Source organism: Pogonomyrmex barbatus, unplaced genomic scaffold, assembly GCF_055798465.1.
Source record: "Pogonomyrmex barbatus isolate J1 unplaced genomic scaffold, ASM5579846v1 scaffold10, whole genome shotgun sequence".
Taxonomy (NCBI): domain Eukaryota; kingdom Metazoa; phylum Arthropoda; class Insecta; order Hymenoptera; family Formicidae; genus Pogonomyrmex; species Pogonomyrmex barbatus.
The window spans coordinates 5,276,995-5,291,557 of NW_028297099.1; the positions used below are offsets into that span (position 1 = coordinate 5,276,995).

The 14,563-nt window shown below is 34.3% G+C and overlaps 1 protein-coding gene and 1 pseudogene across 1 annotated transcript; both read left to right on the forward strand.

The window, feature by feature from the left end:
- Window positions 1-1,056: 1,056 nt before the first annotated feature.
- Window positions 1,057-4,278, forward strand: LOC105432590 (trypsin-1). Its single transcript, XM_011647465.2, has 5 exons — window positions 1,057-1,233; window positions 1,825-1,996; window positions 2,689-2,824; window positions 2,968-3,075; window positions 3,663-4,278. The coding sequence occupies exons 1-5, from the start codon at window positions 1,194-1,196 to the stop codon at window positions 3,957-3,959; spliced, it is 753 nt and encodes a 250-aa protein (XP_011645767.2). The 5' UTR covers window positions 1,057-1,193; the 3' UTR covers window positions 3,960-4,278.
- A 1,208-nt stretch (window positions 4,279-5,486) lies between these two features.
- On the forward strand, window positions 5,487-8,000 carry LOC148937886 (trypsin-4-like; annotated as a pseudogene).
- The last annotated feature ends 6,563 nt before the right edge of the window (window positions 8,001-14,563 follow it).

The window sequence follows — 14,563 nt, forward strand, 5'->3', positions numbered from 1 at the left end:
ATAGATATGAAAGATATCAGAAGGGAAGCTTTAATTGGAATCACGAATTTCCAATTAATTAGTTGTTCCACCAATAATGCATAGAATTTCAGTAACAGATATTATCAAACTGAAGCCACCTTTTTAAGTAGAATTTCCTTATTTACTTTTTAAAACAATATTTATATAAACAATAAAATTAAGCGAAAATACATGTGATACATATATATATATATATTATATGTATATTTCTGAGACATAAATTGTAATTTATTAATTACATAACATGTAATTATTAAATATGTAATTTATTAATTAACATAACATAATGTATGTATGTATAAAAGTATATATTTTTTACGTTGAGATATTTTAAAAGTAATAAAATGCGATAGACAAAACAAAACGAGTATAGTGATCAAAATATTATCAAAGTGTAGTGATTAACTTTTATAGCCTATATTATGCTTTGACAAAAAATTAAAAAACTTCACTAATGTACTGCACACTTTTTATCAGATAAAATTTTTATCAACTCCATTAAGCACTTGCGCAAATATTTCTATATTCAATGACCTCCGTGTATATTTAAACATTATCGCGTCATACCATTCGAATTTTTAAAAGTGTTATAAAAAAAATTTAAAGAAACAACCGTGAATGAGTAACAAAATATTATTTACTTTGAAGTATGTTATGATTTTATTTTACATCTATAAAAAAAATATTGTGAAATTGTATCTACGTGCCACGTAAAAAAATAAAATTAAATAAAGCTAAAAATAAATTAAGTAAGATAAAAGTAAAAGATACAAATATATGTACATATACTTGTATATGTACATGTATAAGTATGTATCTTTAATATAAATATGTATATATTTATATATTTATATATTTATATAAATATTTATATTAAGATATAAAGAAATATATATATAGATGTTTTATTACCTAAATTATCATTGTATTATAATAACTGTAAATATGAGTTTTTCTTATCTTACAACATTATTACAATTTTATAAAGATACTATTTTGTCGTTATCGTTTGTTTCCTGCATGACGTTCCTTTAACAATTACGTTACCACGCGACGTTTGAATAAAACACGTTTTGTGTCGACGAAAGATAAGAATTTTTCGCCAGATGTGAGAAGCACAACTGCAATATAAAAGCCAATGAGTATACGTGCAATGCTTGTATACTTGTAAAATGTTACGAAACTTCGTTTCCTGCTTCCTTCTTGCCGGAGGTGAGTGGAAGAGATACATAATTCTAATCTTACAATATTCTAAAACATATAAATATAAAATTTTATACACTCTATATATATATATATATATACTGTGTGTGCGTGTGTGTGTGTGTGTGTGTGTGTGTGTATGCATGTATATATGTATGTATGTATGTATATATGTATGTATGTATGTATATATGTATGTATGTATGTATATATGTATGTATGTACGTATGTATGTATGTACGTATGTATGTATGTATATGTATATGTATGTATGAACAAGTTCATATATAAATATATACGAATTTGCAAATTTAAATATTGAATTTCATATTTATATTTAAAAAACTTAAGCTTAAAGCTGCGATGAATTATTGAGTACGATAAAGTCAAATCAGTACAAATTATAACTAAACTTCTTTAGCCACATATTTTATTATCCAACGCATTCCGGAGAGGAAAGTTTAAAAGGTCTATCGCGCGTCGACCGTAATAAAGTCGACCGAATCTTCGACCTGATTTACATATCCGCCGCATTCTGGGGCCAACTTTTTGCTGAGGCGCGACCCAAGACAAATTCCACCATCAGATTTAATATTACAGCATCCTTCCTGGTGCGACCGGCTTCCCCTCTTGACCCTCGAATCACGAGAGGCATGGAAACTGACATAAGGCAACATCCTTATCAATTGAGCCTCCAGCGAAGTTTACGGCATACTTGCGGAGCCGTCATCATCAATAATAAATGGGTTGTCACGGCGGCTCATTGCGTCGGGTATATTTCTTTCCTTCTTGGATACGCATTATCTCATTATGAGCTAAAACCTAAATCTTCATAAGACACTAATAACCTTTATCCTTATCTTTGAAATGTCTTCCAACTAATTTAATACTCTTTATCAAGTGTCAAATATAATTGCAGTATTATTATCAGGGCCATATTTACCTTCTTCCTGTATACTCTAATGATATACAGACCTTGGACAGGTAGAAGAAGATAATAAAGTTCGTGAATTTCTCTGTAATAATACAATTTGTCAAGCGCATCTGTATTTACCGCGCACTCAGTTGCTGCTTAATGTGCAGATTTATAATCAATTAATTAAAACTCAAAAACAGAAGAAACCCTTTTAGGGTAAACTCCCATTTTATGCTTTCAATCACAAACTAATTATAACTCTTGATTATTGGTAATAAAATAATCTTTATTTAAAACAGAATATTACTTTAAGTTCGCATCCGAATGCAATCGTCACGTTATATGGCAATGATAAAAGTTTGAGAATTGTAAGCATGATTTATTGCGTACAATTGGTTAAGCGATTATTTGCCTCGCTATTGCGAATGTGATAGAGTATCTTGTCATAAACAGTCTGTCGATACTGTCACACTATAGTTCGCACAGCGTGTGGTTATTATCACGGTATTTTCATATAACATACGTTGCATACATACGTTGCATTGCAGTTTGTCGGCCAGCGTTTACAGACTTAACGCCGGAAGTAACGACAAATATGGGGGCATCTATTATCGAGTTAAGAAGATCGTTCGACATCCCGCCTACAATGGGATTACGATCGATTACGATATCGCCCTTCTCGAGGTATGTAATATCCTACTCTGTCTCCTTCTCTTTCTCTCTTTTTTTTTCACCTCTCACTTCGATCTCTGTTTTTGCTCGTTAACGACCTGCGCCAGCTGACAATAACAACATTGGTTTCGCACATGGTGGAAATATCATTTCAGATCGACGGCGAAATCACATTTAACGATAGGGTGCAACCAGTGAAGCTGGCAGAAAAGGAACTCGCGAACGGCGTTATGGTGAACGTTACCGGATGGGGCGCAATGAAGGTGAGTTCGTGGGCAATAGACTCATTATCTGAACGTTGCGGGAAACAAATGGAGCTAAATAATAGCGAATTTCCCCGGTCGCCCGAACGCAATTTCAAGATTTTGCGAGAGCGCTATTTCGTATCGAAAATCGAAACCACACCGTATGCGATAATATACAATCCCCAAAAAAAATTGATATCTCCTGCGTCTCATTTATAACGATACTAAATTACATTGCGAGTGTATCAAAGGCATTATATCGCGGCGCCATTGTTAAATTACTTCGTCCGCGGACTTCCCTTTCTGTTTTAGCGCAAAACCGCAACTTTCGCAACGTATCCTCCACTAATTCCGCGATGCTGATATCTGATAACCGATATCGATTCGTGGTCCCTAGGTTCCGGTATCTGGACTTTACCGAGGAAAGCGGACGGGATTATCATTGCGTATTATACACCCAATGATACGATCACGTTGATAAACCTAACACGCTTTACCAATAAGTTTATTAGAGCACATTAGGATTATCAAGATGCTAGACGTATTGATTTCAATTAATTCAAGTTACGGCAGCACCTGCATTGCAAAGTGACTTTCCATTTCAGTTAGGCGAAGGGCCATCAACTACGTTAATGATAGTGTCGCTTCCAATTGTGAGCAGAGAAACGTGTCGGAATATATACTGGCATATCCGAAGTGTCACCGAGCGAATGATCTGCGCGGGTTACATGCACGGTGGTCCGGATGCCTGTGAGGGTGATTCGGGCGGACCCCTTACCGCCAATGGCACCCTCTATGGGATTGTATCCTGGGGATACAAATGTGGTCAGCCGTTTTATCCCGGTGTTTACACCAATGTTGCGGATCTTCTCTGGTGGATAAAATGGATCGGCCACATTTAACTTTTGACGATTACACATCTCTTGTTGTGCGTCTCAATTTGCGGCTGATAGAATATTAAATCTGTACACCTGATATTACTTGATAACAGGAAGTTATCCTGAGTGAATTCGCAAAACTTCGAATAGCAGGAATTTCTATAGTGCATTGTAATATTATTAAAAACAAATATGATTAAGGCAGTTTTAATGAGTTGTCACATCAGATGGCTTTAAGAGAAAGATGTAAGTAAAATAAAAATATTATAATTCTATTTACTAATATTAAAATATAGATAAATTAGCAGAAATAAAATAAAATACGCAGTGAGTCACAAATAAATATTAACTGATGATATGAGAATCGATGTTATTGCAAGTATCAACAAGCTTGAGGTTTTTAATTTAATAATATAACGATAAAAATATTATTAAGAAATTTTAACTTTTCTTCCTTTTCTCTCCATCTTTCTCTTCCCCTCTCTCTCTCTCTCTCTCTCTCTCTCTCTCTCTCTCTCTCTCTCTCTTTCTCTCTCTCTCTCTTCAGCTCTTTCTCTCTATCTGTTCCCTTTTACACCAGAAGTTCAATTAGCTATCACAGTCTTAACACGGTTATACCATTATTGGATCGATGTTCCATATATGTTACATAATACGTACCAATTAGTTTAACACACAAATGTTACCTCAAAATTGAATCACGTCTTTAATGTAACGATAAATACCAAATTAATGCGACGTTTTGTAATATTTTCATGATAACATTTTGCCACAGTTTCGGATAACGCGATGTTAAGTTTATTTTCTAAAAAATAAATTTCTATTCATAAAATCATTTCGTGAGAAAATCGGCACAAAATCCAATCATAACCGATCACCATGAAAGAAATATTTTAAAAAATCGGTCTATTGTTCAGTGTTTTCTTTACATAGTGAAATATTTTAATAAAATATTTCTATACATGTTCTATATGTGTTCGCACGTTTTAGGCTATTTCACGGCTATTTTTAAATTGTGATTACAGCTGTTAATACCGAAAGATTTGAATATGTGGATCGAGGATTATCTATACCATATGAGAGAAACTCATTTCTTTTTTTCCATACGTGATGGCTCGCAGCATCGCGCTGACAAATAAAACTATACGCCATTCACATGTGGCTTTAATCGGTAGTCAGTACAGGCACGGTGACTGTAAGCCGCTATTATTTTCGAATAAATCGGATTTCAGATAGAATTCGTTATTCCAATACAGGTATCGCTTCAGATAGCCAGACGACACGTTTGCAGTGACGCATACACGAATCATGAATTATAACTGCGACATACTGTGTTTTTAAGTATGTGCTATTGCAAAAATAATAATATATAAATTATTTCTTTTGAAAACTACAATTTTGATTCTTTCATAAATTTGAAGTCAACTTCAAAAATAATAATTCTTCTCGCTTTTTGTATACGTAATAAAAATTAAATATACATTATACATAAACTTTGAAATATAATTTTATAAAAAACTAACACTTTATACGTTGATGTATTTTATTAATTGCATTCTACATGCATTCAATTGTATTCTGCATAATTGCAAAATTTTTGTTGGTCATTGTGTGTTCTTTATACATCACGTATATTTCGTATATCCACGATAATGTATTAGAAATAATATTACTGCATGAAAATTTTAATAAATATGTACTTCAATGGTATAGCATTGATGAAGGTACGTATTTTCATTCGCTGAACAAACATTTTTCATAAATGTGTTTTATTGGTTTATCGTGCGTATGCAAAGTTGTCACATTTATCAAACTTATGGCTATAGAGTCCTGCGGAGTTTGGCGAAAAGTTACTTCCTATCGGACTTTCAAAGAAGGAAAATGAATAAATCCAAGATGGAATACATTGTGTTGTGACTGGAAACGAATTCGGGTAAATATCAAGTAACTCGTGCTCGGGTTTAGTCCACTTTCGAATTTTCGCAATCGCTTGCGCAAGAAAATCGTTTTGTCGTTTTACGAAGCGTCCAGGCGCTACACCTGGAGAACGCGTAACTTGTTGGTCGTTCTTTCGCGATGAAACGCTTCTTCTGGAACTAGCAGGTTCAGGAACGAGATTTTTACAGCGAGCGTAGACATTTTTACAGGAACTTAGATATGCAAAACTTTCCGCAACTTCCCGCCAGCGGTTGGCAGCCGCGCGCGACGTTATTCAAAGTCACATCGGTACCAAAAAGTAAATCATTACGAAACACTGTCGCAAAACACCAGAGCGCGTAACGCGTTCGTAACCTTTGGTTCGCCCCGACAGGGTTACAATAACGAAAAACGTCGTCGTAAAAACGTGCGAGCCATGCCAAATTTCCAGAGATCCAGCCCGGACGGAGCTCAGCTCGCAGCGGCCGCTGTAGTGATCGTAAATCAACGTACGTGCGGGATGACGACGCCGAGGTACAAGCCGCTGTCTAAGGAGACGATGCGCGCTGCTAACGTGACTCGCTCGTCGGAAACGTGTCAGGTACGATGAACATAAGACGAAAGTGACGCGGCGGAGAACGGTGCTCGAGAACGGGCGCGGTGATCCGTGAAGGGCTCGTGTGTTACGCGCGACACCCGCGCGACAAACCCTGGACGACACTCGAGAGAGCGTCGACGACACCGAGAAGAGGCGCCTCGACCTCGTCGTCGCACGTCACAACACTTGGCACGCGTGCACGGTGTATATGCATCATCTACGTGCTATCGAGTCGGGTACGCGCTCTCGGATGTCAAGCGCAGTAGGTCTGGTAAAGTACTAGCGCGCGAGGCGAGAATTACCGCGGAATGCTCTTTCGACCAGAGATATCAGAGAGTACGAAATAAATAAAAGTAAAAGTAAAATTTACGATTGTGTCGTCAACAGCGAGTTTATCTACGCGAGTGTGCGGTGTTAAATCGATCGAGATTATCGGGATTTTCGAGTAATCTCGTGCGCCGAGGTTCGACACATGCGTACGCCCGATATCCAAGCGCAATCTCGTAATGATCTCGCGGGAAGAAGAGCGAAACGCGGAAAATGCGAGGCGCGTAAATTAAGAGCAGTCGGCGGCGGTCGAATTTCAATTGTGCCACGGCCACGAGTGTACAATTACATCAATGGAGTCAATAGTCTTTCCGCAAGTACACGCGCGGCTGGTTCAGGCTGGTGTCGGATGCACCAGATCGGTGAACAATGCGGCACTTGACTCGAGAACGCAATTTCCACGCGACGCCGAAGCACCGCGAGCGAAATGCGAAGAGACTCGCGCGCGCGCGCGCGCGCGCGCGCGCGTTAGAAAAATTCCCGTTATTTCGCAACGTGATTACACAGAATTGTGTTCGAAAACCGCGGAACAACAGAGAATACGGTGTACATAGATACAAAAAAAAAATGTTTTCGTAACACAAACCTTTTTATATTTAAAATAAATTTACGCAACGTTGAACTCAGATTTCATCAAAACTTGTAAAATTTTTAAAATTTGATATTGAAAAATTATAAAATGTAAATTATAAACTCTCAAGAGATGCTGTTATTTTGAGAAATGTATGAAATTTTACAAGAGATGTCTTAAGATTTTGCGTTCTATGTTTGTGCAATAATCCGTCATCAAGTGCCTAGCAATTAGCAATGGGTAAAGCTTCGAACGATCAGAACCATAGCGTTATTACTGTCTACAGGGTGATCTGGATGCGCCTCTAGTGTCGGCACAGACGCTAATTGGCATTCTATCCTACGGATTACGTTGCGAAACCAGGATTCATCCTGGTTTGTCAATCCGTATACTCGTATATATCAGCAACTACTTACCTTGGATCTTTGTGAGCGCTGATATCTATTACAAGTTAAAGTAGCATGTGCAAATGTCACACTCAATTCCAATGATTTTATTATATATAACATTTGCAAGTGTCCTTTTAAACAAAACAAATATTGTAAGTTACATCGTAAACATGTGCTAACGTTAAAATTTGCGAAATGTTCAACTTTTAAACTGGAGAATCTCTCTCTCTCTCTCTCTCTCTCTCTCTCTCTCTCTCTCTCTCTCTCCCCTCTCTCCCCCCTCTCTCTCTTTCTCTCTCTCTCTCTCTCTTTCTGAAGACAAGAAAGTAATCGTTCAAGTGCAAATAGACGACTACTGGAAGTCAAACATTTCGTGATTTCGTCAATATTTGATGCATATTCATAAAGGTTTAATATAGCAGCGGACTAGCAATCAATTATTTCGACCTGCCGCGTGCGTAGTCGCTCGTTGATAAAGTCCATGAATACAATACCTCGAGCATGCCATTTAATTTAAGCGCAAGTGACGAACGTCCTGTACTTCCGATTTCAAGTGCCATGTTTAAGCTTAATTATCACGTTTCGAAACCGAAACTTCCGACGTACGATATGTCGTCCTAGTTAGCTGTTAATTTACCATCGATATTTTATCGCGTGCCAATTAATGGAGAAGATTAAAAGTTTATACAAATTCATGCCGGCAGTTAATTTCCGTTCCGCTGAGAGCTTGATTGTGCGGAATTAAGCAGCGACCGTTTAAAATCCTTTTAACGACCATTAAAGAATTAACGACACATATTTTTAATCTACCTCCGTGCAGTATTTATTGGGATAAAAAAAAATCAATGTGGAATTTATTAACCGATAATAATTATATCGCTAAGACAAAAACGAGAGTTATTATGTTGCATCCTTATTACATACTCAATATTCCTTTATTATGTACGATTAAAAGATAATCTGTAATAATTTATATAAAAATAATAAATTCACGTTAAATAACAAATATTCATATTAAGCTTATAATATTAATTTAAACGTATACATTTTTCTTTTTTTAATAAATAAAGAAAATAAAAGATTGATGCTCCGAGTTTAACATGTATCCATTGCTCCGATATATGTACTATATGTACCCTAACACGATCGGACGAGATTTTCTACATATCAAAAACATTTTTTTTAAACGACTATTCTGTGTCGCTGGATTGCCAGTTTTGTTCTGGAAATAAAAATTCAGAACAATTCCCATGTTTATCCAATAATTTTTATTGATCCTTTGCGATAGAATCGTGTTGATAGAAGACACTCCTTGGAGACACTGCAGTCTCGAGTCCGTTAAAACACTCGCTATATGCAAGTATAAAAATCGATAGGAGTTGTCGCGATGTATTACCGTTCTTTCCGTTATTCCGCGCGGAGAAAAATATCGCCGTCGGAAAGCTCGCCAATTTTTGATCGCGATGGCTCGATATTTAAAACTGCCTGCGTAATGGCATAAGAATAAAAGTATCACGGCGAGTGGTACTTTTCATCTGTGTGCAGAGATTAATATTTTTTCATGAACGAATTCTCTGCAACATTTTTTTTTCTGTCTCTCTATCTCTCTCTCTCTCTCTCCCCTTCCCTCCCTCTCTCCCTTCTTCCCTTCGTCCCTTCTTCCCTCCACCTTCTCCCCTCCCTCTCTCTCTCTTTCATCATCTCGAAGCCAGTTCATTAAACAAAAACAAAGAGACAGTTCATTAAACAACAACAAAAAGAAAAAAAAATAGAAGCTTTTCTTCGTTTATATATCTATTCCTCCACTTCATCGCGTCATTCAGCATTTATTATTTCTATCTTGATAAATAAATTATTTTATGCTCACTTTTACTTATATATACCTTTACAAATTATTTTTATGGGATAAGTATTATATAAATAGATCGGAATATTCTGAATTAGAAATATTATTTGTATTTGTATTTGTAATTGTAATTAATTGTGCTCATATTTATAAACAGGAAATCTGAACGATTCCTTTAATTATAACAATTATTATATTGTCATATCAAACTATCCGTGTAATTAATGCAATAAAGTATAATAAATAAAAGATTTTATAGTAAAAGGAAAAAAAATGTAATGAAAAGAGAACATTCTCTAAACGAGATTTTTCTCTAAAAACCGGATTTCATTGTGATTATTAATATTAAAGCATTTGACGAATTCATTTATCATTTGACCACTGACACTTTTAATTATCTCCAAATATTAAAATATTAAAATTGTATTATTAAATATTAAAGTATTAAAATTTAAAACTGTTGTTTTTTTAACTATTTTTTATACATTTTGCAATATATTAATTATTTATTTTTAATAAATTTAAAGCAAAATTGCCTAGTATAAAGTTATATTATAAATGAGAGTTACAACATAACTTATATCAGGTCTTATACTTTTCATAAAATTTTTAAAATTGTATAATAATGTAAATTTATAATAATGTTTTCAGGACAATGATTCACTGTCACATTTAATGACATGTTATCTTTGTTAATGAAAACATCTAAAATGTGAGTATATTGCATGAAATATTTATCAAAAACTTGTTAAACAACTTAGCAAAGCCGATCGATTTTAAATGTAAAGTCAAAAATATTTTGACTAAACTAATGTTGTTGCGATATTCCAATTCTCGCTAATAATAATATTGGTACAACTGTGTACAATTAAAGGACAGCACAAATTGCGTATATTAAATTGCACAGATATCTGGAAAAATTCAACGAATGGATTATTGAAATGAAAAAACGATCACGGTTTTCGGATTGCATCAAGTATTGCACAATATTTATAAATTTTGTCATGAGAGAAAAATGTGGATACAACACTAACAAATTATTACCTCAATTCGACAGCAATTTTCCATGCAATACATGAATTATTTTAATACCAATTTTAACCACAATTTTTTGATACGGTCAAATTTACGTATAATTGGTTTAACTTTTGAATATTTACTTATCGATTTACGATTACTAATCGACAACGAAATTGTTTATATCTATCAATGAGCGGCTACAATGAAAACGATCGTTCCGCATCGATACAAAAATTTACAACTCATAAGAATTATTTTTATTGCACGTTTTTATAATTGCACGATATTTACACGAGCGTGATATTGAAACATAAGGAATTTTATGTACCTATATTAAAACCGAATCTACGACAATTATTACATTCTAGTTAAATCTCTCTTTATTGCTGTCATATTGAATCACAACTACAGTGCGATATAGTCTTGAAATTCCTTTGTTCGGATTTGAATTCATCAACTATCGCCTACTCGATATACTTACGTGATACTGGGATGCTGGTCAATGGTTCTCACCTCCTCCCTGGTGATGCTGTCCTTTGTTTGAGCAGTCTCTAGTGGGTCAATATTCGGATTAATGTTTCAACACGATTGTCGATATAAACTACTAACTAGCGTTCGCGAATTTAGCTTTACCATGGAGCCAAGAGATGAAAACGATCTTATACACCTGAAAGGATCGTTAGAACGTTCTGCATGAACGTTTATAAATATTTCCAAAATATTCGGCTTCGTTATCATTTTATTAAAACATATTATTAAAGCATGAAGCAATCATATTAATGTAATTGTTATGTAGCAGATATGAATTAATTAATGCTCTTTCAAAAAATAAGGCGATACAATAATTTCTTAATGAGAAAATGTATAATCGCATCTTATAAATAATAAATATTTAAGTGATATAAAAATATTTAAATGAATATCTATTTATTTTACATCATGCAGGCATATAACATGCCTCACGTTGATCTTTATTCTCTTCTTTGAAAAAATGTTAGTTAATTAATTTTATTTGTTGATTAATAAGCATTATAATATTCTATTTAATCGTTAATTATTAATTGTCTCGTGCAACAGCATTAATTTTTATTCGGTTTGCTTTTTCTCTTTAATTTTTTTCATTTATTACATTCCAGAACGTTATTAAATATTTGCATATTACTTTTGCAATAAATGTGTTCCGACTGACCGTTCTCAGAACGAGAAAAAAAATATAAATAAATACGTGACCTGTAGTAACATAAAAATTTCATCTCTGATTTTTTTTACCTGAATGTGTGTTTCTTTATTACAATATTCATTAATTGATACACGTCACTATCAATTTTTCTAAGTGAAATTTCCGATCATTCAACTTCCAAGAATTCGACCTCGATTCCGCTTGTTTGTCACCGCCATCGCTGTTCAAACCGTTCTACTACAACGACAAAATACCGAAGATGAACGTTGAAACTACAGCTTACTAGGGCTTTATTGTACGTCCATGAGATGATCCGGAACGAGCCGATTGGAAGATAATTAAACGGCTTCGCGAGAAAGGTAATTAAACGTAATCATTACGAGAAACGCTTGAGTCGAAGTGCCGTGTTCTTTCCGGAAAGCCAGCTCTTTTCGACCGAGAAATCGGGAGGCGAGATAAATGCACACTTTGCCGCGAACGAAGAAACCGTCGTGATGCGCGCAAGTTTATTCACCAGAAAACTTCCCGGACTCGGATGCTCGGCGCTCCCAGGGTTAGCGATGCTTCGTGGCACGTATAATTCATCGTTATCAGAAATTCCGGATATATTCATATGTTCGAAACAACATAGGCAGAGCGGGATGCGTCCCGCCGACTGCCAGACAACGAAGACTGATATCCGCGGAAATATCGATCGCGTCATATTCCGGTCATAATATCACGTCGCATTTGGTATGCCACGTTTGTCGCGATTCTTAACAATCGGAACCGGTTAGCGTGAACACGTTGCACCTTGACGCGATTTCGGCATGACGTTCTTTACGCGACGTAGACGACGATCATCCGGCGTCACGTACAATAGCAATGCTCTTTACGACAATGCTCCGCCCCGTACGTAGGGTAACGCGAACGTGGGCACATCGACTGTTTGCGCTACCCTTTACGAGTCAGCCACCTGTGCTGGGGCTGCAAAACCGTTTATTCAATGCCACCGCGGCGACGGCGGCGAGATCCGGAGCACCGTTTCGAGTCGACGCTGAAATTAATAATCCCGCGTGACGAACGATTACGTCGAGGCGAGTGTAAAGGGCAGCAAGATAATATTTATTGCATTGCACAAAATTACACGTCGCCACCTTAGAACTGATTACACTCGCTCTCGCGCGGAGACACAATCCTCGAAAATACCTGGCGATTAGATTGCACAATTATAAACGGTTACGTCAAGTCCGCTCGGAAATCTCCGAGCTTCCGAGTTGCGCTCGCGATCGATTGAGATCGATACTGACATTTAATGGTGCCGGAAACTTTGAACAAAACTCGGACAAAGTCGATGTTTGAGTATCTGGTGTTTATTTGCCTTCCCCTAAAATCCGTTGAGATACCTTAAGTTTGATATCCGTTATCGATACGCGTTACAAAAAGAACTTTGTTGCGTCAGCCACATCATAGTTGCTGTTGCATATTCAAATCGTGAAAGCAATCAAACTTTGCTGCAATAACCGCTTATTTGATGTTACAACCAACTAGTCTTGTTGAAAAATCGTGTTGAGTAAATTTACTTTCACAGAAACACCAGAATATATTACCAGAGCAAATTTAATCGGTTGCTAATTTGGAATAAAATCTACTCCTAACGAATACATCGTACTGCTGTTGCAGTAGAATTATTTTATAGCAAAGTCGGGTTTAATAAAACTAGTCTAATAAGAATTAAAATTTTCGTAAGAAGTTTTTTTATAATATCTAATGACATAGAATATAATCTAGCAGTGAATCTTTTTTATATATATATATATATATATATTTTATATTATATTATATATTATATGTATTTCAATATGTAATAAAAAATCTGTAACTATTATTATAAATATGTATGTATGTATGTAAAATTAAAATTAAAATATGCTTAAAATCCATAAAATTAAAATTTGCTTGTAGTTAATCGCTTAGAAATAAGTTAACGTTTAGATCATAAAGTTTCAATGTTTTATAATTTAACTTTTCTAAATTACATGAAAAATTAAGCTCAATACGACACATTTTGATAGTTCCGAATAATAATCAGTCATTTAATTAAAACAGAAAAAAGAAAAGAAAATTTTGGTTAATCAATTTTTTTCATTTGTTATTGTTAGAATACGTTTTTATTTTTATATGCCTTCACGTATTTATTTAAGTTTTTATTTTTACAAACGTTTTATGTATTTATTTATTTAAATGTGTTTTTATATAAATTGTCCCAATAAGAAGTAATATAAACGAAATCGATCTATGTTATATTTTTAATCAAAATTAGAAAAGGTTGATTAGAAAATATCTATTTTACATAAAAGATATATATATATATAGAAATATTTGAGTAATGTATTTTATTTTTATTTTTAACTAGCACATACAATTAAAATTGAAATATTTTTATTTGGCGCTTTTTTAATTGGCGCTTACTTTTTAATTTCTTTTTTGTACGTACTTGAGTAAAAGCTTTACTACTTTATGTATAAATAAAATGACAATTAGTTTACAAATATATATTAGTTTACAAATATAGATTTTTGAAAATATTAATAATTAATAATTAAATAATTAATGTAATAATTTAATAATTAATGTAATAAACATAAAAAAAAGCTTATTATTGGGCAGTTAGATTTTTAGTAATGGATTTTAGAATAGGTAATGAAAGCAGTATATAAATTTAAATTTCAATCACAAATAAACATGTAAAAATAACATTTATATTTTATTAATGAAAGGAGAAAAATAACAATTAAAAA

What these genes read in the sequence shown, in the direction of transcription:
- LOC105432590 (XM_011647465.2), top strand. Translation starts at nt 1,194, where the DNA reads ATGTTACGAAACTTCGTTTCCTGCTTCCTTCTTGCCGGAG. An exon ending in ACGGCGGCTCATTGCGTCGG is followed by an intron (nt 1,997 to 2,688) that starts GTATATTTCTTT and finishes GTTGCATTGCAG; the next exon opens with TTTGTCGGCCAGCGTTTACA. An exon ending in ACGATATCGCCCTTCTCGAG is followed by an intron (nt 2,825 to 2,967) that starts GTATGTAATATC and finishes ATATCATTTCAG; the next exon opens with ATCGACGGCGAAATCACATT.